Here is a 26,580-nt window from a genome sequence, read left to right as displayed (position 1 = left end):
TTTCAGAAGGGGCAGGGTGAAAGAATGGAGTAATGGAGTCTGCCAGTAGAGGGGACTGTTTATAAATTCACCAAGCCTGAAGAGCTAGGCTTGAACTTTGTTCTGCATGTGTCCCAAAACTTATCGACAGAGCCGCCCACCGACAAGTTTTCAAGACAGCCAACCCCCACTTTGGAATGCGAGGGGTAATTAATTGTGATTGCTTAGCCCGTATTATTTCTTCTCGCCTGTAAAATAAATGTAAAAAAATCAGCCAGCCTGGGCACCCCAGAATGCACGGGTCGGGACTAAAATTCCCAGTTGCATTTCCACCCCCTGCTGTAACAACATTAGAACTAGACCAGCATTGTGTAAACTGTACCTATTGAATCACCATGCACCGGGACCCGGATCTCTCGCGTGAAATGAATGACGTGGACAGTGTATCATAACACAGACAATACGGGCTGGCTATGCAAACTTCAGCTTGTGTTGTTCTTGTTGTGGACTGGTGCATGTTTTTTTCGACGAATGCCGGAAGGGAAGCTTGGATAGACAACATAGCCTGACAGTTATCTATCATCATATCACACCGAACTGACATTCGTAGCATCCACATGTAAGTTGACGGGCTGTCTTTTTTTATCCTATGTTTATTATTTTAGATTGTTGATGAACAGTACGTGTGTGTCCTGGCTGGCTCCCAGAATTGTTGTACTGTGTAACTGAATAGCTATGTGCACTGGCCACTGAAACTTAAACGCAAGGAAAAGTGAAGCATCAAAAGTGAAACGAGTTTACTGTATTTGTAATTTACTGTCATTGCTGTAGTTTAAACCTGGCCTCAGTTCCCTTCAATTTATTTATTTATGATGTTATTATTTACGTACATTAGCAGCATTTCCTTGTTTGTAGTTTCAATTAAAGTTAATGTCAGAGAAATGACTGCGGTAAAGTGAGGACGCTTTTCTGATTTTGGGTTGAAATACTTTTCACGTATTTGGACTGCGGCATGATCACACACCAGATAAATTACGTTAACATTTTACAATAAGATTATGAACAAGTATTATAAGTTTTCTGCACTGATTGCTTATGTTTTATTTTATTTTATTTTATTTTATTGTTTTCCGCACTGACGTCTAATGTTTTTTTGTTTGTTTTGTTTTGTTTCTAGGGAATATTTGTTAACATTGTGTAGGCTGCAATTTCACGCGCTTGGTACATCGGCTTGTTTCTTTTTCTCAGGTGTCACACACAACAGCTGCTGCAACGCACCCCGAGGATTCCCTTCAATGTTTCTTTTGCTGTTATAAAATTAAAGACTGTCTCGTGGGGAGACATTGGGTGTGGTAGTTTTTTAAAAGTGTACTAAGATATATTTTTTGTATACTATACGTATATTAAAATACAATTATGTATCATACTACTTGAATATTCAACGCATTTTTAAACAAACTCGAGATAAGACTTTCAAAACGTTCCGTGTGCTTCTGTGTCAAAATAATGCAATTTGGTGGTTTTAAAGATGTTTAATTCCAAAACTACACAGTAAAACATCCCAAATGAACCAAACATATAGTCAGAATAAAGTTTCCTGATCACACAACTTGAATATCTAGCGCACTTTTGAATACACTTGAGAAGTGTTTCAAAACGCTCCATATTGCATTTTCCCATTGTGACAACTGATGCGCTTTGGTGCTTTTAAAGTTAATTAATTCCAAAACTGCACAGTAAAACATCCCCAAATTAACCATAATTATAGTAAAAATATAATTCCTTATCATACAACTTGAATATCCAACGCACCTTTTAATAAGCTTGAGAGAAGTGTTTTACAACGCTCCATATTGCATTTATCCACTGTGACGATGCAATGTTGTGCTTTTAAAGTTAATTCCAAAACTACACAGTAAAACATCCCAAAATGAACCATACCTATAGTAACATTACCATTCTTTATCACACAACTTGAATATCCAACGCACCCTTATGTATTTATTTGATATAAATTCCAGTAGTTTGCAACAAACACCGATCATAAAAATTTAGAAGGGAAATGCAGTATGTATCTAGAATGGAAGATTCTGGAGAAACTTCATCTGCGTTGTATAGTGCCTCTGTTCGGTGGTCAAATGTGTCACTTTTCTATGTAAACAGTGTGGTAGATGTAGTTGTGATGGTGCAAAGCCTTCTTACATAGTGCAGAATGAATCTCTGTTCTGCACTATATATAAGTTTTAAACTGTAAACAATAGTCTGACCTTTCAGAAGAGATATTTTTGGAAAGGTTTTAGTTGGTTTCATATACTAGTTCTATAGTAAATATTATTCAGTGTGCAGTCTGTAAGGAGATATAAACTTAATTGGGTTAACTTTTGAATCGCATGTGCTGAATACTGTAAAGGTTTAATTTTTTCACTTTAGAAATATTGCCAGTTTGCCTCCCATGCCTTCTCTACCTGCAGCTGAAAAACTGGTTCATGCTTTTGTTTACTCGATGATCGATTACTGTAGCTTTGCTCGCTGGGGTATGTAATAGCATACTAACTAAAATTCAATTCGTTCAGAATTCTGCAGCCAGAATTTTGTCTCGGTCCAGCTCAAGAGATCACATAACTGGCTGCCTATCAAGTTTAGAATTGATTTTAAAATTAACTGATATAGAAGGATGTTCATGGGCTAGGTCCGACTTATCTGTCAGATCTGTTATGTTTTTACACCCCCACTCACAACCTTCACTACTGATCTCAGACTGCTGTGTGTCCCGTGTGCTCACCTGCACTCTGTGGGCACAGGGCCTTCTTTTGCTATGCCCACAAATTATGCTCCATGAGAGCGCTGAGCGACGTTTAAAAATGGAGTAATAATTCTTTGATTGTTTGTGTTTCTGAGATAATGGTAGATGAAATGGCCCTGTGTGAAGTTACTGTCCCCTGCTGCACCTCACTGAGTTCGGCTCTCTGTTTGGACTGAACCTCATATCTGGCTGTGTTTAATACAGACATTAATAATGAAAATTATGAATAATATTAATACTACAAGCCTAATAATAATACATTAATAACCATAAAACAGCTCTACATTTAAAAAAAAAAATGAAATTAAATGATACAAATTCGAAAACAACAATTTCTACCATCTTATTTAGCCAATTAATACACAACTTCATAAGTCGAAACCAGTTCATCGTTCTTGGCAAACGTATCTGTCAATCCTGCCTGTCATCTCCACTTGTTTCCTGCAGGTGGCCATTCCGTCCGCTCACCCTGATCACTGATGAAAAATGCTCAGGAGCGAACTGAGCAAGTCGTTAAGTTGATTCTTTTACTGAGCCGCTCTGAGCCGCTCACTTGCTTAACGCACCCAGTGTCCCGGTAACAATGGAATACAAATGTGTCAAAATGGTTGTTTTATAAAACAAGATGGCCGCAAGGTGTACGTTTACATCTGAAATTTAAAACTGCCTCAGTTGACAAACGTTTTACTTGACTAACTCCAAACTTCACAAGCATCATCCTTTGGCAATCCAGCTGACTTTTCGGTTTAACAATAGTTTCTTAAGTCAGTTTGATTGACATATTGTCACCATCCAAACCTGCTTGCAAAGCAGAAGTTGTTGTAATACAATTCAATAGTAAAACGCCTGCCACAAATTTCACCGAAACACACCCTAAAGTGTAAACTGCTTTTATTTAAAAAAAAAAAAAAAAAAAAAAAAAAGTCTGACCAACATACTCCAAACTTGGTAGGCATCGTTCCGGTGACAGCTTAACACAAATATATCAAAATGGTTATGTTACGTGAAACAATATGGCTGCCACTCCTACATTTTCTTCTTATATTTAAAACTGCTTCAGTTTAAAAAATGGTTCAATCGATTATCTCCAGACTTGAAAACCATCATGCCTGTGTCTGTACAATTTACATTTTCAAAAATTGCATTTGTGCTTTAAACAAGATAGCCACCTGTCGCATTTAAAAAAAAAAAAAAAAAAAAAAAACTTTCAGAATCTTCTTCTGTGGAACTGTTGAAGTTGCTGATTTTAAACTTGGCACATTGAGAACTAAACATGCTTAGAGGGGTACTGATACTGGGGTTGGGAGCCCTAAAACTGTCTGGCAGTTTGAGTTATTATTATTATTATTACTATTATTATTGTAAAACATTTCAGAGTGTGATATAAGACAGTGAAGCATACTAAAGCACAAGTAAGTACTGTAAAGCATATAAAAAAACAACATGGCAAATGCAAAGTATAACAATGGGAAAAGTATGGGAAAACTGCAGAATTAACAGGCAATTTCACCACTGTAGATTTTTATAATGGCTGATGAAATCCAGGGTGTTTGCTGTAAAATGGACCCCCCAAAAATAATATAATCCAGCTGTAGTGTAACAGTGGAAACATTTGGATATTTTTTTTTTTTTTTTTATTATTATTATTATTATTATTATTATTATTATTATTATTATTATTATTATTATCTTTTTCTTCATATTACAGTGTGAATCATTCCATAGCAAGTGGACTAAATGTTGAAAAATGTTTGATGGCTCTGAAGTCAGGAATTTTGTTATTTTGGTGATATTTATTTTCAAAATTCTGATTAAAATCTACAAGTTAAATGCCTAAACCATAAACTGTGTAACTAATGATTATTGAGACAGAGCCCAAAGCTTTTGGACTCAATGGTGTTTGGCCTCCTTTCCCTCACACTTCCAGGGCAGAATTGTATTGGGGTTATATTTCTCATGAACCCCTGCACTAAGAATACAGCCACCACCTTTTTTCTACTACCTGTACTGTACAGTGCGCATTGATTCTAGAGTAGGCACTGACGTGGCAGACATGGAATTGGGAAAAAAGAGTGGTACACCCACTCCAGCTAGAAGCCATACAATTGCAAGTTAAGGGCCCTGTGCACAAAACTATGATTTTATTTAAAGACTTTTTTTTTTTTTTTTTTTTTGATGGATGATACATTTTGATATCGACAAAACTATTCTAGTCTACAGGACAAAGGGTTAGGGTTTAGTGAATAATATTGATAATAATAACGAGTACACAGTAAAATAGTTTAACAATCGAGTTTGTGAACAAAGACAGTATTCCTGCAGATTAAACAAATATGTAGAACTGAGAAGAAACATGCATCGTAAATTGGATGAATGTTTATTGTAAATGGAATGAATGTTAATTAGTTTTGTTTTGTATAAAATGATTCTAGGGGTTATTGAATCATTCATTATTATTTAATGCCATGGCTTTCTTTAGGAGGGATTAGGTTGTCAGCCATGAGCTTGTCTTGTGAATGCCAGCCATTGTATGTATAACCTGTTAGTCATTTGCAATGTAAGTGAAGTATCCATTATGAAAATAAATAATTATACCTGTTAACACTAGCAAGTTGCTTTTTCTTGCGTTGTAAATACCTCTGTGTTCTTGAGAGAATAATGTGATTGTGGGCGGGGGTAAGGTTGGACCATCACATCATTACATACCATAAAAGTACGTCATAATAGTCAATAATATGTATTTTTTTTAATATACCATAAAATTGCTACTGAGCTGCATTGAAAAAATATATATTAATAAAAAACATCTGCTACAAATCAAGGATTCCTCTATGTCCTGGTAGCTCTTCCATTCTGAGTGCAGGCTATTGTTCCATTAAAACATTTTAGGTTTGCTTTTCAGTCACACATATGTGAACACGCAAAGGCGCCTTAAAGTGCAAATGTGAACAGGGTTGCAAACCAAAATATGCAGCGGCCCTGGGCCAGCACCTTGGTGTGAACAGGGTCTTTGATGTTTACTGTGCTAGAGAGATGGCAAAGTTCTGTTTACATGACATAATGCCTGTACTGTACCTTTAGACCAGCGGGATGAGAAAAGTACTTTGTTTCCATACATTCATTATTCAATGTATTTCACCCTTGAGTGTTCTGTTTGTTGCAGTGTACTGCAGCAATTTGCATGGGTTGTGTGATGCAAATATGGCATCTTTTTGTTTCAGTTGTTGATGTTGAACATGTGGCATAGAACTGTTTTTGACAATGAAAGCCTGGTAAATCTGCACCATAACAGTCCCAGAGTTTGATTACAGTATTTTCTTTTCTGTTTTTTTATTTTTTTTAATCTTCATATTTTAATTACAGCTAAGGAAGTAGACTGTAGCCATGGCAGAAGGAGGATTTGACCCATGTGAATGCATCTGCTCTCATGAACATGCTATGAGAAGACTAATTAACTTGGTAAGAGCCAGTTCCAATTTTATATTTTTTAAAATAAGTGGTCAGTTCCAGCGCAGGTGTACCAGGTTCCTGAGCGGTGTTACCTCAGTTTGTGGCTGATGATGCATTAACCACACATGATTCACAAAATGGTGCCAGGACAGGTATCATGGATGCAGTGATGATAAATGTTGCTGAGATATATTGCAAAAGGCAGTGGTTCTGAAACTTTTTGGAGCGCACCCACCTTTCCTCTTTCCCCCAGCCCCCTCCACACACATGTGCATATACTGGAAATAAAATAAATGTAACATGCCACTGGATTCTCAGTATGTTACTGCTGTTGAGTTTTCTTTCGTTTGCACAAACCAGTGACCGATCCAATTAGAGCAAAATTAACACTGCAAATAATAGCTTACTGTTTCTGTCTAACACTTACTAATGTGCACACCACGTAGTAAGCTGATAAACAATTCGATTACCAGATGGCAGCGGACTTTTGTCTAATAATAAGCAAACTTAAATAAAAGGTACCAGTCAGATGCACAGCACCATCTAGAAACTTTGACATGCCCGAAGGTGTCAGCAGTAAGATTTGCTTTAAGGTAATGAATATAGTTTAAGATGTGGGCAGTAATTTAAAAAAAGAAAAACATTCTTGAAAATTAAATCAGATGAGGACTAGTTGATGTCTGTGTCTCGTAGTCGTCTGGGAGAGTACTTAAAACAAATGTACCGGTATACTTTCACGTTCAGTCTGTGGGCCAGTTGTACTGACGAGATAAAAAAAAAAAATAGGTCATGTTTTACTAAACATTTTAAAACTAATAAATCATTCCCATAATGAACGTTAACGTAATATGTTGCTTAAAGCATAACACAATATATTAAACGTTCACTGCCGACTCTGACACACCGGATATTGAAATCCATTGATACAAATTCCCCCAGCTTTCGTGAAAACATCTACGTTTCCCTCTTTTTTTTCTTTTGTATTTTTTGTGCTCTCATTAATGTCCAACCTAGTAGATTCAGCATCTGTCACTGACAGAAGCAATTTTCTCTCACTGCTAATTAAAAAAAAAAAAAACTGCTATATATATAAAATAATAAATAATATATAAATATATAATATATAATATATATATATATATATATATATATATATATATATATATAACAATTTCATGAGGGCTACATATACTGTCTTTAAATTGGGACTTTAGTGAAGACTGTATGATTACTTTAATTATTATTGTAGCTAGTAATTCTTCGACCCCGTTCACACTCCTGGGCTGGCCCAGGACCGCCGCATATTTAGGTCTATATATTCACATTTGCGTGTTTTAAGGCGCCTTTGCGCATATACATATTTGACTTATTTTTAATGGAACGAGAGACTACGCTCAGAATGGAAGAGCTACCGGGATATACAGTAATCCTTAATTTGTAGCAAATGTTTTTTTAATATATATTTTTTCAGTTCAGTGCAGCACAATAGCAATTTTATCTCATCTGTTAAATATAAAATATATATATTTTGTCATCTTAAAATAGTTATATCGTTATGATAATATATAGATGGTATATATATATTATATATATATATATATATTAATATATTGACTATTTTGATTTACTGTTATGGTGTGTAACGGGTTGATGGTCCAAGGTTACCCACGCACACGGCATTTAGAATGCGGGAAACAGAAACTTGCTAGTGTTGACAGGTATAAGTATTTATTTTCGTAATAGTTACTTCACTCAGATAGCAAATGACTGAAATATTGCTCTGAGGATCTCACTCTCACATGGTGCATCAATGATGTTAATATTTGTGGATGAGAACAATATTGTATATGTGTGTAAACTAAAAGCAAGCAGCTAAAAGAAATGATCGGCATTTTAATGTAAAGAAGCACACTTCTGTAGTGATGCATAGTGTTGTGTGCACAATAAACAACGGTGGCTGAATATGCCAAGTTGCCAGCATTATTGATCATTATTGAGATCCACAATCCTGCAGTTTTTATATTTATTGCTTAGCTACTAAATAACAGGAAAGGTTCTTATGACAAATTAAGCACAATTATGAATGCACTACAGCTCTTAAGTTATGTGATAGAAACAACCTGAACATTGACCCGCTAATTGCCATTCACTATTGATCCACTGTCATCTTGCCTAGCAGAGCATTCAGCTTTCTGTTTACCTTTCGTACGCGTGGGAGTATGGGAGTGTCTACTGAGCTACTTAACCACATTGGTCATGTGATACGAAAAGGCAACCCTAAGTCTACTTTGCCTTCATACATATGTAAGCCCTGGGCTGCCTTTTCTTTTTTGGAGCGTTCACATATGAGAAAAGGCTGGCCTGAGCCACCTCAAATCGCAAGTGTGAACGGGGTCATAATTATTTAAATCACTCACAAACCCCCAACTCCCACAAATGAATTGATTTTAAATCAACAAGTAAAGGGGCTGTGAAATGTGTTCAATTGTTTCATTGCTGTGGCAATTCTATCTGGAGAGCATCATACCATTTATTAAAGTCATATTGCTTGAAATGTTATATGGTAAACATTATGTATGAAAATAGTGCATTTCCGTCGTTACAGAGAATTATGCTCTCACCCACACTCTTTCTTGTTTAACCTTGGGGTTAAGTTTTCTATTAATATAATACTTATTTCTTCTTCGCATAGTACCGCCTCAGTCAGGCAAATACAGCAAATCAACAAGCTGTATAGGTCTGATTGATGAAAACGATGCTAACAGAAATTAATTCCCGCCCCCTGACGTGTGTGCTTTTAGTAATAGTTAGCAAAACAGTTCCTTTAGCGACAGCTCACGCAATCTACACTTACTTTACATATTCAATAAAATCAGTTCATTTGCGGTAAGAGAGGCGAGTGAAGTGATTTTAAGTGTCTGTAAATTCTGGAGCCAGTTGACAACCCTGATCATGCACTTAAAACATTAATATATGCTATTTTTTAAAAATATTAATAATAAAAAAAATCATTAACCGAAAAAGACACCGTGTCCTATGAATACTTTTTTTCAACCCATTGGGTATCCGATTCCGGATTTTCACCCGTAGAGTCTATAATATAGAATCTCACAATAAACTGCCTTTATTATTATATATATATATATATATATATATATATATATATATATATATATATATATATATATATATATATATATACACTGTATTAAAATAGGTAAAATGAAGACGGAACAGAATGCATTGTACAGATGACGTTTACATTTAACAAAAACAGTGTTATTTTGATTCTTGCACCCTTTCATGTATAGAAGTTATCCTTCAGTCATCCTCTGCTGCGGCAAGCCACAAATCATCTACCACTATATATTTGAACAGTTTCACACGACTCTCGCAGTAGAGATCTCGCTAAGACGCAACAAATAGTATATTGTGTCTCTTTTCATTAACATGTTTTCCCTTAGCAGAAGTACACATTTTGTCGTACTAAGTGTCACAACGGAAATGCAAATTGCGGTATGTTTGCACTGCGACTGGCCCATCTTAGTACACCTACCCCTTAGTCTCTTCCATACTGATTCACCATGTGATTACAAGATACTGTATGTATGTAAAATATGTTAGATTCTATGTCAAATGCCCTGGCTTGTTACAAAAACAATCTGAAAAAATAATGGTTGAAAATCTGTAACAGCAGGTTTCTAGATCAGTAAGGTCCTGAGATATGAACTTGTATAAATGTGGATCAACCCACAAAATGTAGTTTTTGTCAAAATTGATAGTTTGAGAACTGTTCATTTTGATGGCCTCCAGCAGGTATGGAAACTTCATTGACTCAAAGACCTGTTTTACAGGTTTCTTATGAACCTCATTACGCATCCATTAATTTCAGTTCATTTGCAGGCTGTCATTCCAACCGATCCGGATGCTTGACATGGAATTATTTGTTACAAAGAATATTTGTTACAAAGGATGTACTGTAGGATCTTATAACCCACATGTTCAAATTGTCTTGTAACAAATAACCATTCAAAGTTTCACTAGGCTTGGGTAAGCAGTGATTTACCCCTATCTCTGTCAGAATCCAGAATTTCTATTTAAGTTGTTCATCATTGCCTCGATGCCCTGAATACCTTTTGCCAAGGATTGCTTAAACAGTTCATCAGATTGGATGAGCTGTTCTCGATAAACAGTACAGCTTACATTGTAATTAGGGATATATGTTGGAATGGGCAGGCATACTTCAGTCCATTGGTAGTGGGGTTCCCAGACCCAAATAAACTCGGGTACGATTTAAGGTGTGTAAAACATCAGGATGGAGTGTGTTCACAAACTCGTCAATATGAGCTGTGCAAAAGAGCAGAAGTGCAATACAACTTGAATGCTGTAGCTTTTTTTTTTTTTTTCTTTGAGGTGGAGCTCTTGAATACAGTAATAAAGTTCACTTGATATGGGTGTACCTGTAGCTAAGCAGCAGTTTATTTATGATTGTTGGTTTGCAGAGTCAGAGCCCTGTATCCTGTCCATACAGGATATATACTACCAGCTGCAGACATCCAGGAATACACTGTGCCTTACTTTTCAACGACCTCATCCATTCTTTAGAAGTACCAGCAGGAAAATCATGCTCATTACTGAAAAGACATTCATTCAAGCAGTATTGAAGAACTTAATCAAGCATACTACTATCGCTTACTTCCAAAAGTCGTTTACCCCTCTAGTGAGTTTGGCTGACTATCTTATTATGTACAGTAAGGTAACTATTTCAAGAGTTCAGACCTGTATAGTGGTCAGAGCAGGAATGAAAATGCAATCTTATCAATGTGTTGTTATAACAGTCTTGCTTTAAATAATGCATGGCCACAATGTGCCTGTGACTTTAAGTAAAGAGCTGGCTGTGCTGTAAATGTAATAAAAGCCTGTGCTTAAAAGTTGTATACTGTAAGCACATTTTGTGTTCTTTCTTTTTTTTTAGTTGCCTGGAATACTGCACTCTTTGCTTGTAACATAGCTTTTTGCAAAGGTCTTACATTTAAAGTACAGCACATGGAAATTAAATCAAAAGGGATTTCAATTTCGCCCACAACATCCCATCACAGGAGTTTTATTCATGCAACATCTGGGATTACTGGGTTTGGACACGTACTGTGTCTACTAATTGGGAAGTACAGTAGTGCAAGCTAAATCCAATTTCATCTATAACAGAGAGAACACTGGTACAGCAGAGCATGATTTAAACAGCTGGACTCTGCATTTTATAGTGTGTGCCTCAGAACTCCATGACCTTAAAATCTGTCAAAAATAGCTTTTTAGACTTGCAAACTGGGAACAAGCTATTGTAGTTTTTTTTTTTTTTTTTTTTAATTTGAAGTAAGAATAATTTGAAGTAATGTATATTTACCTACTGAATCAACTGTTTGTGCTGTTGTGGTGTATAATTGCCTTGTTTTATTAGAACGCAGAATATTTACCTCCTTGCACACTACACTTAAAAACAAATTATCGCTTAAATATTCTCCACTTGTGTTCAAGGGAGTTTCTGTAGTCCCTGAAACCTTTTGAGCTTTTTGAAATGACAACATCAGGAATGAGCCACTTTTTTATATCTAGTGTTACGGTTTTGGCTAACTAAATAATTACATAACATTTCCTGTTGCCCACTTTGTCACTGTAGACAGTTTTGGATCAAGCACCTGTTACCATAAGGAAATCCCTGTTTGCAAGCCTTCCTATTGGGTAGCTTGGCCTCTAATAGAGGGAGGCTAAGAGTTCCACAGTCTGGGTACATTAAAGGTGAACACACTTTCTTCTCTCCTTTTCAATTTTAAATTTGGGAGGTACAAAAGTCCAGCGTTAGCCGACTTTAATGTGCACAGAGGTTTATATGGGGATCTCTATTATGTAAGCGATTTAATGCTTTATATGTTAAAAGTAAGTTTTTAAAATCAATTATAAAATGCACTGGAAACCAGTGCATTGAGGCCAACACAGGAGTTATGTGATCCTGTTTTTTTTGTTGAGGAAGCCCATCAAATAAAGCCTTGCAATAATCAAGTCTAGATGAAATGAACGCATTAGTTTTGCTGCCTCAGCCAGAGAAAGAAAAGACCTGATTTATAGCAGTGTTTCATAGATGATAAAAAAGACACTTTTTCGAATATGTGTTTCAAAACTCAAATCCGAATCAAATATAACTAGGGCTTTTAGTTTTTGTTTTTTATTTTCCTTCTCTCCCTTCCTTTAAACTTTAATTAATAGTTGTTAAGCCTTAACTGAATACCAGATTGTTTAAATTAGCAATGCATTACTAGAAACTAAAGCAGTGGAAATTAATAAGCTGAATTTGGCGATCAGAGACAGAACAAAATGCAGTTCAAATAGAATCAGGTGAGATCAATGCACGTCGTTTGTCAACTCAATCGAGATATGAGGGTAAAAAGAAACAACTTCCCTTGGTAATTAGTGTTTGATTTAAGAAAGCGAGTCGGCTCAAAATATGTTTTTAAAGGGACATCACGTGATCAAAAATAAACCCCCAAAACTAGAAGCCCTAAATATAACCCCCCCAAGTTTCTCAGGTTTTACATTAGACGTCAAGTTGCCCAAATCATTTTTTAGGGAGTTTGCATGCTCTAGTTGTTGCCGAGAACCTAACAGCAAAACATCTGTCTTATTTGAGTTTAATTGCAAAGCATTTTTAGACATCCAGCTTTTGATGTCAGCAAGACACTGTAGTACACAGTATATGCAATGTCAGAGTCACAGGGTAATTCGTTACTGAGTTCTGAGCACCCAAAGTGGATGTCAAGCCATATGTGATATCAAAACAATCTGAGACACTGAGGTGGTAACCATTGGTCCATTTGATGTGAAGTGACCCATAGATATTTTGTCTGTGTGTGTCTCTTCTAAGTAGAATAACAAATCACCACTGCCACCCTCTCCTTCGATTTAACTTTACCCCTGTGATTTCTCTAACTCATTGGTCCACTCTTGTTTATTTTGCTTGCAGGTCCCGTAACTTTCTTTACTGTAAAGATTAATGTCCTTCTCAAATTCCTCCTATCTTTACAATGTATTTACTGATCCAAAGTCAGTGGATTTCTTAAGGCTCCTAGATCCCCCAGATTATGTTCAGCATGTTAAAGGACCTACTCACAATTGTGGCCATACTTTAGACCTGGTCACCCCTCATGGCTTAGGCGGTCACAACCTGTCAGTGTTAGATCTAACCATCTCTGATCATCTTGCTATCCTTTTTGTGACCAATCTACCTCTCCCCACTCAAACTGCTCTGCTGTGTACTGTTAAGCACGTAATACATTTTTCAACTGCACCAGAGCTGTCTCATATGCTAAGATTAATACCGCCTACTGCTACAAACTCTCAGTCAACTGATGAGGTAGTAGACACTTATATTAACCTTCTATCAAGGGTCTTTGACAAAGTGGCCCCAGTTAAATGTGGAAAAATCTCCTTGGGTAAATCCAGATTTATGCCAATGAAAAGAGAAGGTCGTAAACTGGTACACAGGTGGATAAATAAAGTTATCTGTTCACTATGAAATACCAAATTGCATGTTCACTATGAAATCCACTTGCTTGTTGGATTCAATTCCAACCAAAATTCTAAAAGCACTTTTCAGTGATTTGAGTGAAATTATCTTGGACATAATACATGGATCACTGTCATCAGGAGTAGTTCCCTCTGCCTTAAAAACGGCTGTGGTTAAGCCTCTGCTTAAGAAACCAAATCTAGACTGACTGCTTTAAACAAGTATAGACCTATTTCAGATCTGCCATTTCTACCTGAGGTTCTAGAAAAGCTAGTAGCAAACCAGCTGAATTCATTTCTTGAGGGTAACAAAGCACTTAAAGTTTCAGTCGGGTTTCCGTTCTGTTCACAGTACTGACTGGGCTCATTAGAGTGGTGAATGACCTACTGTTAAGTGCAAACATGCTGTGCATCTGTTCTTGTTCTTTTAGATTTAAATGCTGCATTTGATACAGTAGATCACACCGCTTTAATTGGTCGTTTCAGAAGTTGGGTTGGATTGTCCGTTATTGTCTTAAAATGGTTCAAGTCATATCTCACAAACAGACAGCAGTTTGTTTCATTAGGAGACTCTGTCTGGATTTTCCTGGGTTGCCTGTGGCATTCCCCAAGGCTCTATACTGGGACCTGTTCTTTTCTCTTTGTAGATGTTACCGCTGGGTGAGATAATCTGTAAGCATGGTGTCAACTGTCACTGCTATGCCAGTGATGACACACAGATCTACATCTCTGTAAAACCTGATGATACTCTGGCTGTGCCAGCCTTTGCTGAATGTTTTACTGATGTGATGAGGTGGATGTTTTTCATGTTTTTTTTTTTTTTTTTTTTTGTTTTTTTTTACAGTTAAACTCTGATAAGACAGAGGTTCTGTTGTTAGGGTCTCAGCAGCAAGTATAAGCCACAAAATCTCTACAAATAGATCTGGGCAATTTGACCACAAACATAAAAACGGAAGTGAAGAATCTAGGGATCTTATTTGAGACTGGTGACATTGCGAATATGCGACTCAAAGATGAATCAAAGTCTCCTTTTGCCATTTTCGAAACATCACTAAAATTAGGTCATTTCTCTCATTGACTGATGCTGAGAAACTAATAAATAAAAATACATAAATGAACTGCAGCTTATACAGAATGCAGCTGCAAGGCTTCTCAGCAGAATGAAAGAGAGACCATATAACACCTGTGCTGGCTTCACTGTACTGGCTCCCAGTGAAGCTTAGAGTTGATTTAAAAATGTTACTTCTGACTTATAGAGCACTTAAAGATATGGCACCGATTTATATAAAGGTGCTTCTAGTCACAGATATGCCTTCTTGTGATTTAAGATCAGCTGATGCCTTCTGTGCCTCCCACAAGTGTACACAAAATGGAAGGGAGAGAGCGCTTTTAGTCACTGTGCTCCCAGATATTGGAATGCACTGCCATGTTGGAAGTGCTACATCAGTTGATGACTAAGTCAAAATTGAAAATTTACTTTTATAGATTAGCTTTTTTAAACTGTATTTTTTTCACTGATTCGGGAGCATTGTCTTTGCCTCTGAAGCATGTGCCATCAGCCGGCTGCGTCTTTTTCACACTGCAGGCCCACCATGCAGTCACCTTAGAGCTACAGCGTCGGAGGACAATGCAGCTCTGGGCAGCTTACAGGCAAGCCTGCAGGCTCCCAGCCAGACCACAGGGGTCACTGGTGCACGGTGAACCATGGACAATATGGACAATCCACGCGGAGCACCTTTACTGGGTGCGCCACTCGGGAGCCCCATTAAACTGTATTTTAAACTGTGCTTCTCTTTAATCTCTATACAAATGTATTAAGATTTTTTTTCCTGTTTTTTATATTCGCTTTTTTTAAACTGAATTTTAAACACTGTATTTTGTTCTATTTTGTCCTGTACAGCACTTTTATTTACTTTTTGTATGAAAGATGCTATATAAATAAAGTATTGATTGATTGATTGACTTTACAACATAGAACATAAGATTCCTGCTAATCCTGTAATTGTACTAGCATGTCTGAATAGTTGAATTATTTGTTTTCTTTTTCTTTCAGCTGAGACAGTCCCAGTCGTACTGCACAGACACAGAGTGTCTTCAGGAGTGTGAGTACAATATAGTATTGGTTTAATATGTTATTGCGTTTCTAACCAGGTTTTAAAGATGCACAAGTGACTGTTGTTTAGTTCTATGTTCTAAATATGTTGTGGTGTTTTGACATGAAATATTGAAAGGCTGACCCAATTCCACTGAAATAACATTTTAAAAGAAGTCACGTACCAGAATAATACAATAGTTTTTATCTTTTATGCTAATTGTTGTGACCGTACTTTTCCATTCTTTGGGGTGTTGCCTAAGGAATGCTGATCAAAGACAAAGCGTGAAGCAGGGGTGACATTCTGCCATTACTCATCAGTACTCTGTACCGGGCCTTATTTTAATGCCGGTACTGGGTTCTGGAACTTATTTGATTTGCGTTTCATCCAACGCGCATGCATTCCGTTCACTCTTACACAGTCCAATAGCACAACGTTTCTCATGCGGCCAAAGCAGGCCCCAGTAGCCCCCCAGTAACTCATCTCTTAATTGAGCGCCTTTATCGTAATCAGCACAGCTATCCAGCTTTCATTCAGCACAGTCCATGCGGCTTGCATTCTGATTCCTCGTTTTGCTTCTGTTTCTGTTAGCTGCTATTGGCCAACATTAATTGGCCAAGCTTTCATTCTGATCAGATTTAATTTGGCATATGTCACAAATCTCCGCCCATTTTGCTTTTTGTCAGTGCTCATTGGTTGATCAACCAGAGAAAACTTTAGCAGTGTGACGTGAAAATAATAATACTTACTTTTCAAGCATTTCAGCTTCATTGTTTATGGTAAACTGCGTCTGTTTTATCAGCTATTTTTTTAAGGCTTATTTTGTATTCATAAATGTACCGTGTATCGATATGTATACATTTTAAAAGTATTCACTCACGTAGTCTACATTTCTTTTAATGTTTACATCCAGCTGTGCATGTGAGTACCTGCGCTTTGTTTGTGGAGAATTTCACCCCTGGGTTGGAGTATGACAATAGAAAATGAAAGAATTCAACCATCTGAACAAAATCTTGTCCATTAGTTAACATGTCAAGGAAACCAGTTCCCTATGATCCAAGTTAAACCTCTGTGTCACTTGCACTTTTGACTTAGAAAATTATTTTCTATTCCAGTTTTAAAAATCAGAATGTAATCTACGGTATTGATTTGATAGTGGTATTTTTAATTTTCTATCTGCTTATACATTGTCTTGAATCTTATCCATCATCTTTACGAACATTTAAGAGTGCTGTATAACCAGCTTGTCTGGCATTGTAATGCAGATGTAATATAACAACTCGCATCAAACAATTGTTGTGATGAAACTTGCTAAGGGCATTCTCTAACACAAGACATTCGTAGTACCAGAATCCGCCTGTGTGTCATGCTTAAATTTTTTAATATCTAGAGAACTGGGTTATTTGTCATAAAACATGCTATGGACAGTCTCTCAAATATCAGACTTTGGTTTACCAGCATGTAGCATCTTTTTGTAATAGGTTATATACTGAGCATCAAAAGAAACTTATCGCTATTATGACATTTTATTTTCTGAAAAAAATAAGGTATATAAATGATGGACATTGACAAAATGTTTTTGGTTTCTTTTTAATCACTCCATCATTCATCCTTGACCATGACACGCTTGAGTGACTATGACTGAAGCATATGCACTTAATCACCTAACTAATGAGACAGTTGATTGGACATTGGTCGGAGTGATTTCCGCTTTTGAATTGCAAGCTTGAATAAAAGCAATAAAAAAAATCACAGAAAAAAAAAAACATTATGCCTCGTCTGTCAAGAGAGCAACTTCTTCGTGCAACAGGCATGTTGGAGGTTGGACTAGGGCAGTGTACTGTGACTCAGTGTCTTGGGTGCTCACAGCCAGCAATTTCAAACCTGGTGAGACGGTATAACCAGACACACTCTGTCAATGACAAGCTATGAACTGGGAGACCACGAGTCCCAACACCTGCCCAAGATTGACAGATCATTAAGCAGAATCTTTGTGATCGTTTTCGCACTGCTAGTCAAACATAATCTGATAGTGCAGGTAGTAACAGTCCACGCATCAGCAGTTCAGCTGTAACAAGGCGGTTACACAGTCATCCTCACAGCCCAGACGACCTTACAGGGGTATGGTGCTCAGCAGTGTGCACCGTCGCAACAGGATGAGGTGGTGCAAACAATATCTTAGATGGACTTGCCTTCAGTGGAGCTAGGTCCTCTTCAGTGACGAATTGAGGTAATGCATAGACTGCCCTGATGGACATCGGCAAATATGGTGAGGATGTGATGAATGATATGCTAATTGTTGTGCATGAGAGACAAATCAGTGGGGAGGTCCAAGTGTGATGGTCTGGGCAGGAATGTCTAGTCGCTACAGAAGTCCACTGATAGTGATTGGTGGCAAAATGACTGCACAGTGGTATGTTAACCAAGTCATAAGGCTTCACTTGGTGCCCTTCTTGCAAGCCTATCCTAATGTGACAACGTTCCAGCAAGACAACGCATGTCCACTTGTTGCTCGTGTCATGACAGCTTTCTGGCAGAATGTGAACGTGAGAGTCATGCCATGGGTGCCTTATTCTCTGGACGTGAGCCCAGTTGAACATTTGTGGGATGAACTTGGGCGATGTGTGGCTACTAGGACTCGAAGACCACTGGACAGGCAGGTGCTTATCCAGGCACTACAAGAGGAATGGGCCAGGATTCCACAAGACAACATCCAAAACCTGGTGCAAAGCATGTGTCGCAGATGTACTGCTTGTATTGCTTCCAACGTTGGCCACACACACTAGTAGCCTGTGACTTTCACAGTATCCCCCATCCCCCTACAACTTCAGGCAGTAAAATGTCCAAATATGAGTGATACGTTTATTTGATGCTCAAATATAAGTGATGAGTTTCTTTTGATGCTCAGTATACATTATGTTTTAAAATTACACATGTGGGATCTGGAAAATTGCTAAAATTAGGGAGTGTTGTAGAGCCACACTGTAGAGCCATATCTTTTTTTTTTTTAACCCTGTTTGTTGGGTTTTGAAAAGAGCAAAATTAAGCAATCGGTAAGACAATATACAGATAACAGGAGAATTGGTAACCCGCCACCCACCAATCAAAATTCAATTAAATGCAACTTAAATAAACAATAAGACAGATAAAAAAAAAAATAGTATATATAAATAAAAAAAAAGGTAGTGCAGTACAACCATGCCTAGATAGTACACAGCAGTCCAGCTAAGTTGCGATTTCAGATTTTTGAAGTATGATAGAAAGAGATCTCAAGCAGCATGAAAATTGTCTGTACAGCCACAAACAGTACACTTGATTCTCTCCAGTTTTAAATATTGCGTCACATCCCTGATCCAGCGAGCATGGCTGGGCAGGACAGACTGCTTCCAGTTAAACAAAATAAGTCGCCTGGCTAACAGGGTGCTAAAAGTTAGAGTATCAGATTGAAGTTTGGACATGGTCACATCTTGAGGTAAAATACCAAAGAGAGCGATCTCAGGAGAAAGTTTTAAGGTTTGTTGTAGGACATCAGTAAAGGTTTGAAAAGTAGAACTCCAGAAAGTATGTAATCTTGGACATGTCCAAAACATGTGGACCAGGGAGGCCGGAGCTTGGTGGCATCGATCACAAATTGGATCTATCTTAGGGTAGATTTTAGCCAATTTCATTTAGGACATATGAAGCTGTGAACAGGATGGCTTTGCAGGGGTGACGTCAGACCAGAAACACACTCCACAACCAGGCCTGGCGGATGGAAACTGAGCTGCAATGACTGCGCTCAGTGTTTTATTAAATAATAATAATAAATAAAAGATTTAAACAAAAACATCACACCAAAGCAGGCCTCGGCACTTGCGGCCAAAATAAAAAGGTAAACAAAACGGACAACACTAAACAAGACAGTGGACGATCAGACAAACAAGTGCTGTGCTGGTTTTTAGCCAGCACGCAGTAGCAATTGCTTATATTTTTAAACTACCTCTCTTCTCTCACCTGTTCTCCACTTCCCGAACACACAACCCCGAGTGAGTGAAAACATGCTGCTTTTATGCAGCTGCACCAAGACTCGATTGCTAATCAAGCATTCAGTTGGAGTCTCGGTACAACTGCACGTGAATTAATAAAAGACCAGTCCAATGTCTTCCTCCCACAGTGTCCTAAATTTAGATAGAGAGGCAGAGTTCAATGTGCAAATATTAGCATGAATCCGAGAAATGCTTCCTTTAGAATTAGGGCTTGACAGAGAGGGAATTTAGGAGCGATTGTGAGGAAATTTAACTGTCATTTTATAAACAAAGTGTTGCACTTGAAGGTATCGAAAAAAAGTATTTTCTCAGCAGACCACATTTTTGGAAGAGCTGTTCAAAGGAGGCAAAGATTCCCTGAATATATAAATCACTCAAAATGTTAATACCATTACGGTGCCAAGTCAGAAATGCCGTGTCCAATAATGAAGGTGGGAATACATGGTTAACATCAACAGGAGCTAGGATTGAAGACAACTGAGACCAAATCCATAGAGAATGTGGAATGACTGGGTGTGACAAAGTGCCCACCCCTGTGTATATTATCTGTTGTTGCGTGTGGTTTGTTAAATGTTGGTGTATAGTCACTGGTGCACGGGATATAAACGGGTCTGTAACACGAGTATTTAAAATGTATATTTGTATTTAGGCACGGGATTGTACATCACTTTACGTACATTTAAAGTAGTTAATATGTGAGCACGAGGTTGCACATAATTAATTCACGTGCTGGGATTCAAGTGAATAATTTATTAATAATTGAATCCCAGCACAACAGTATATATAGATGCACGTTTTCACATACTCGCGGTTGGGTGTTCGGTGAGTGGAGAACGGGAGAGAGAGGAGAAATTATTTACAATTGCTATTGCGTGCTGGTGGGACCAGCACGATACTTGTTTATTTATCTACTCACCGTGTTTGTTTGTCGATCTGCTTACCGTATTTTTGTTTAGTATTAGTCCGTTTTTGTTTAGTTAGTATTTGTCTGTTTATTTTGGCTACCAGTGCCATGTCCTCTTTTCTGTTTGTTTAAACCTTTTATTTACAATAAACCGGCGCAAGCAAGCATCCCCATCATTTCAATTCACCCGTCCTGTGTTTGTGTATTTCATTCCTTCCTGGTTCTGACGCCGCCCACTTCGGCTGTCTTTGTGACACTGGGTTAGTAAAGCAAGGGATGGAGAGAGGAAGGGAGGAGTAAAGAAGTGCAGGAAGTGAGTGTGATGCATAGGAAGATGTTTCAATATGTAACCAAGCTGGGAGATCTTTTTGAAGGTGAAAGTGCAGTCAGAAAAACCGTAGATAGTAATACAGACGAAAATTGGACAAGGTTATACCTCCCAGTGATTTAAGCCTTTCAAGGAAATCTTTGTGAATGCGAGGTGTATTGCCGTTCCAGATAAAGGAAGGTCTATCTAAGGTGCTGAAGAAAGATTTGGTTATAGAACGAGATATAAAAATTTAGGAAGATATTCAGTTTATCCAACTGGCAAGAGTCAATTGCAAATTATACCATCGCGAAAAGTCCTTCCTCGTGTGTTCCAGCAATGGTGACGGATTAACTTTAAATACGATGTCAGTAGAGCGAGTAATTAGAACACCCAAATATTAAAGTTTGGTCACAACTTTGAAAGGGAAATTATGAACGGAGAATTTGGAAAGGTCTGAATTGAACGGGAACAATTAACTATTGTGCAGATTCAGTTTGAAACCAGAAAATTTGGTAAATTGCTCTAGAATGGACATCAGTTAGGGCAGGGAACTGTCGGGGTCAGTAATATAAAAAAGGAGGTTATCTGCATATAGAGATACTTTATGTTCCTGCCCCCCACGAACTACTCCTTCAATAAGCTGATTACTGCATAGAGAGATGGCAAAGGGTTCAACAGCAGTAGCAAAGAGAAGGGAGACAGGACATCCCCGTCTTGTGCCATGGTAAAGTAAGAAATATTCAGTACATGTGGTGTTAGTAACGACAGATGACTGAGGCAAGATATAATATTTTTATCCAGGAAGTAAAATAGGGTCCAAAGCCAAATCTTTGACAGGTTTTAAAGAGATCCCATTCCACATGGTCGAAGGCCTTTTCAGCATCTAGAGAAACCAGAACCTCTGGCACAGGGGATGCATGAGGTGTGTATGTGTTATTCAAAAGCCGCCGTAAATTGGAAAACAAATGCCTGCCTTGAATGAAACCTGTTTGATCCGGAGATATTATAGAAGTAAGGAACGATTCTAAGCGAGGTGCTAGGGTTTTGGTGAATATCTTCATATCCACATTTAAAAGAGAGAGAGGGTGATATGAGGAACAACAAAAGGTGGTTTTATCTTTTTTTAATAGTAAAGAAATTGCTTCCTGGTATAGCGTTGGGGGGAGAGACTGAGAATTAAATGATTCCAAGAACACAGAATTCAGGAGTGAGGAGAGCTGGTCAGTAAATGTTTAAAAAAATTCTGACATGAACCCATCAAGGCCTGGAGCTTTACCACACTGCATTGAACCAATCATGCTAGTTATTTCCTCTAAGGATAAAGGCTCCTCCAAACAAGATTTGGATTGGGAATCGGTAGAGGGAATATTAATGTGTTCATAGGAGATCATTTGTCCGTAAAGGTAGGCCTTAAAGATCTCTCATAATGTGCCAAATGAAATACCTGTATATCCATATCTTAAAACACTTAATGAACTTGAGTACTATTTTTGACACTTGCCATGATGCTGTACATAACCACGCAGTTCTTCGAAACTAGAACCCAAAGACTCCATACAGTGCTATGTGATTTATTAGAGGAAAACTCAAAAGTACTCTTCTTGTATGTCTTGAGCTCATATTGGCTTCTTGGAGAAACAGATAGTAAACTATAAAAGTAAAACAATACATACATGAATGATCATTATTTTTTGTTTTTGTGTTTTGCAGTGCCAGGACCAAACCCTTCCAATGATGGCAACTTTACTATGCCAATGATAATGATGGCATGGATGGTTATTGGCCTGGTTCTTTTTCTTCTTAGACCTGCCAGGATGAGGGGACCCAGTACAGCAGGAAAGCCAACAAGCCCACATAATGCAAGTACCAGTGATGTTTTTTCTGTATTGCATGTATATATATATATATATATATATATATATATATATATATATATATATATATAAGAGAGTTTGTGTTGCCTCTGTATGGTTGAAAAATCTATTTTCATAGCTTCAGTACTTTTTCAATTGCTTCTCCATCACTGGGTGAATTTTTGATTTGTAACATATTTTCTTCAGTCTTGGATGGTACAACACAATAGAGCAGTGTTTCTCAACGGGGGTGCCCCCACAAGGGGTGTTCTGGTTTGTCATGCAAATGTAATATGGTCCAATTAGAACAAAGCAGCCATTCTATTTATGCCTGTTGCATGTTACGTTACACGGCTGAATTTTGCAGTTTATCGTTATGTAGTGACCTTGTTAATTGCAAATTTTAATTAAATTAAGAATTAAAAAAAAATCTTTAACCACATGGTATGTTCAAACAGGTCAGTGTATGTTAGGATCCCAAGCCAGAATACGATCCCATTGGCTTGTTGTTAAATTACTTTTTTAGAAAGCTTGTCGTGTTCAGCTTGGGGTTGTCTTGCATATGATCCCCTCGAGGTACAGAAGATTCACTTTACCCAAAGTGTTTTCATTACTTCATGTAAAAGTAAGACTGAATTCTCCAGGGAAATACATATAATTAAAAAAAATAAATAAAATTAAAACCCCTGTTATTGCTATTAATAATATTTTGCAGACCTTTTTTTGTGAGTGTCAGTTCTAGTTCTCAAATGTATTTTTGACAGAAATTAATGTTTTAATAATCAGTTTTACTAAAAACATAGTAGTGCTCACTGCAACTGGATCCCTGATATTTGTGTCCAGTTCGTCGGTTCCAAAGCAGGAATCGGGTACCCGGTTTCAAAGGAACTGGTTTGCATATCTCTGTTGCTATCCACAGCATGGTGCAAGCAAAGAAGATATGTTGGCAATATTCCATAATAGAAAGCATTTTATGTATGTATCTACATGTTGATTGTACCAGTGACTGGGGTTTTAATTATTTCTCTAATTCTTGGAACTAGTGGAATTAAATGTAACTAGTAATTTATGTTAATTAAATGGCATTGTTAATCGGCAATAATTATTTTTCTTTTTTTTTCTGTGGCAAGGGGGGGATGACTAAGCTCAGCTGATCCTTAGGGGGTGTTGTTACGAAAAAGGTTGAGAAACACTGCAATACAGCAACAAGGAGACCATTTAGTTTAGGAGGTAGATCAGCAGTCCTAGGGAAAGGAGCTACCTTGGTAATTGCAATTCTTAATAAGGGTAAAAAGTAAACAATGAACTATTTTGTTTCCTCAGAATCATGGACATGAACCCCCTGCACCCCCAGTGGATTAAACCAAACCGTTGACTGACAACAGCCAAGGATTCACATTATGACCAAATGAATTATTGTGGCCCAGATACACCTTAGAGATGTTTACTTGTCTCTGTTAAGCCAATATTTTACTTGCTACAGATGTTGTTTTTTTTGTAGCTGAATTTCATCTTTATATCTACAGATTCTGAACAGTTTATTAACAATTACAGGTGAAAGGGGTGTTTTGATGTGATTTGTTCAAAATTCCAGGTCAAATATTTAGAATGCTTGAACCCAATCATTTTATTTGCATATTATTATGTATATGTTAATATAACACAAAAAACTGGATCATCAAAAAAGAAAAAAAACATATCAAACATTTACAAAACATACAAAAAATAGTCTTCCTGTCATTCTATGTGCTTGTTTCTATAGACATGCAAAATTTGGATTTGCTACAGATCAATTATAAACTTTGAGAGGTCAGTTATCATTAATTATACCCAACATAAAGGGACAAATTCAACAAGGTATTTTCTCCAAATTGCATTTTGTAAAAGGAAAAAACATACTATTAATGGTATAAAACTAGTAACAAGCAAGGTTAATACAGGAACTAAAATATTAGCCTTGGTTTTTTGTTAGTATTTTCTGAACATTAACAATTTGATTTTAATTTAAATAAGCAGTGCAAAATAAACTTAAAAAAAAAAAAACTAAACTGTTTGATTTAAAGTGTGTGATCAAAATGTAGGTTTTGAAACTACAAATTATAAAGTAATTTCGTCAAATGCCTGGTGAAACACGATTACTCTGTATGTGCCTGTAGTGTGACCTGTGTCGTGTATTTCTTTATTTATTTTTCTGTATAAGACACCAACTGTTTAATTCATTATTTTTAATGTATCATTCTGTAAATCTTGTCGGTACTGAAATAGTTGCTGTCAATTCAGGAATTTGTTACAAAATTGGATTCTAAAAATATAGTTTAGTTTATTGATTTTCTAAAGATTCCTTTTGTTTTACACTGGCCAGCTTGTTTCAAGGTAAACAGAATTTACTAGTATGAGAATTACTTCCTTGTTGTACCTTTTACAAATGCCAAACTTTATAGGACTGCATTGAGCTCATTTTTCTGCTTATTGTGCACATCTGCTGTTGCTTTATGCATTTAGTCAATCATTCTTCAGATACACACGTCTTTTGCTTAAGATCCAAGAAATGTAGTTTGTAAAGTCTTTTTGTGGGCAGGGTCCATCACAGGTGTTTTTTGGGTAAGCCCATGACTTTCCTTATAATCAACCTTTCTCTTCTTTCTGACATCATTCGCACATCCTAAATAAAATGCAGCTGCATCTTTGTAATGAAATGTGTGAATTAGCCTTCACGTTTGATGGAAAAAGAATGGATATAGATCAGTTACAGGTTACATGTTGCTTGATGATGATGATGATGATTTTTTTATTTTTTTTTAACCTGGACAGAAATGCTTTGCTTATGCTTCAGTGTTAAAATCGTAGGTACACCAGCTGCCAGAATGGTGTTATGCCTGCTGGTGACAATGCTGTATTGTAAGCAGATAATTCCGTAATCCCTTCAGATATTTCCACAGTTGTAGGTGGCACAACATATGAGAATATGTAAAAATTCTGACAATTTGTTCTCATTGTTCTTACTTTGATAGAGATGGGTGTCAGGTGTACTATGCCAAATTTAATGTGGGTTTGTATAGTTTCTTTAGAATTTCTAAAAAGAGTGCCATTTAGGGCTTTATCTATACTATAAAGGGCTTATACTATGCACTTTCTTATTAACTAAACAATAAATACATCAGTGAAAAAATGGTGCACTTTCTTTTTTGATTTATTGTATTAAAAGGCAATACTGATTTAAGTTTAGTTTGACTGCTAGTTACAATAGAATCATCTGGTTACGAGAGTCTCAAATATTATACATAAACAGTTTTATGTGATTTATTGACGGAGCTGTACAGAAACAAAAAATAATTGCAACCATGATGTGATACGTTTCTTACTACAAAAAGCTACACAAACATACAAATGTACACTTTTTGAGGGTTCCAATTAAAATGAGAAGGCATATGGTGGTTTTACTGTTAAGATGAGTGCCTGTACTCATTTATCTAGAGGTATTAAAAATATTTAAGGTTATATTAGGTATTAACTGAAAGTAATTATCTGACGGGTGTGGGTTACTTGTACGAGACCTTTTAAAGACAAAAGCTAAAGTGTTATTACTTCTGTATGTCTTGCGAACTCGCC

The 26,580-nt window shown here is 36.9% G+C and overlaps 1 protein-coding gene across 1 annotated transcript; it reads left to right on the top strand.

The window, feature by feature from the left end:
• Positions 1-150: 150 nt before the first annotated feature.
• Positions 151-26,136, top strand: LOC121323965 (small integral membrane protein 14-like). The gene is made up of 5 exons (XM_041265320.1): positions 151-598; positions 6,146-6,241; positions 15,840-15,888; positions 22,829-22,977; positions 24,295-26,136. Exons 2-5 carry the CDS (start codon positions 6,167-6,169, stop codon positions 24,331-24,333), a joined length of 312 nt encoding a protein of 103 aa, XP_041121254.1. The 5' UTR covers positions 151-598; positions 6,146-6,166; the 3' UTR covers positions 24,334-26,136.
• The last annotated feature ends 444 nt before the right edge of the window (positions 26,137-26,580 follow it).

Source organism: Polyodon spathula, chromosome 1, assembly GCF_017654505.1.
Source record: "Polyodon spathula isolate WHYD16114869_AA chromosome 1, ASM1765450v1, whole genome shotgun sequence".
In the NCBI taxonomy this organism is placed as follows: domain Eukaryota; kingdom Metazoa; phylum Chordata; class Actinopteri; order Acipenseriformes; family Polyodontidae; genus Polyodon; species Polyodon spathula.
This window is presented reverse-complemented; position numbering and strand designations above follow the sequence as displayed.

Coding starts and splice junctions, on each gene's coding strand:
- LOC121323965 (XM_041265320.1), top strand. CDS start 6,167: ATGGCAGAAGGAGGATTTGACCCATGTGAATGCATCTGCTCTCATGAA. Junction 15,889..22,828: donor CACAGAGTGTCTTCAGGAGT/GTGAGTACAATA, acceptor TGTGTTTTGCAG/TGCCAGGACCAAACCCTTCC. Junction 22,978..24,294: donor AGCCAACAAGCCCACATAAT/GCAAGTACCAGT, acceptor TTGTTTCCTCAG/AATCATGGACATGAACCCCC.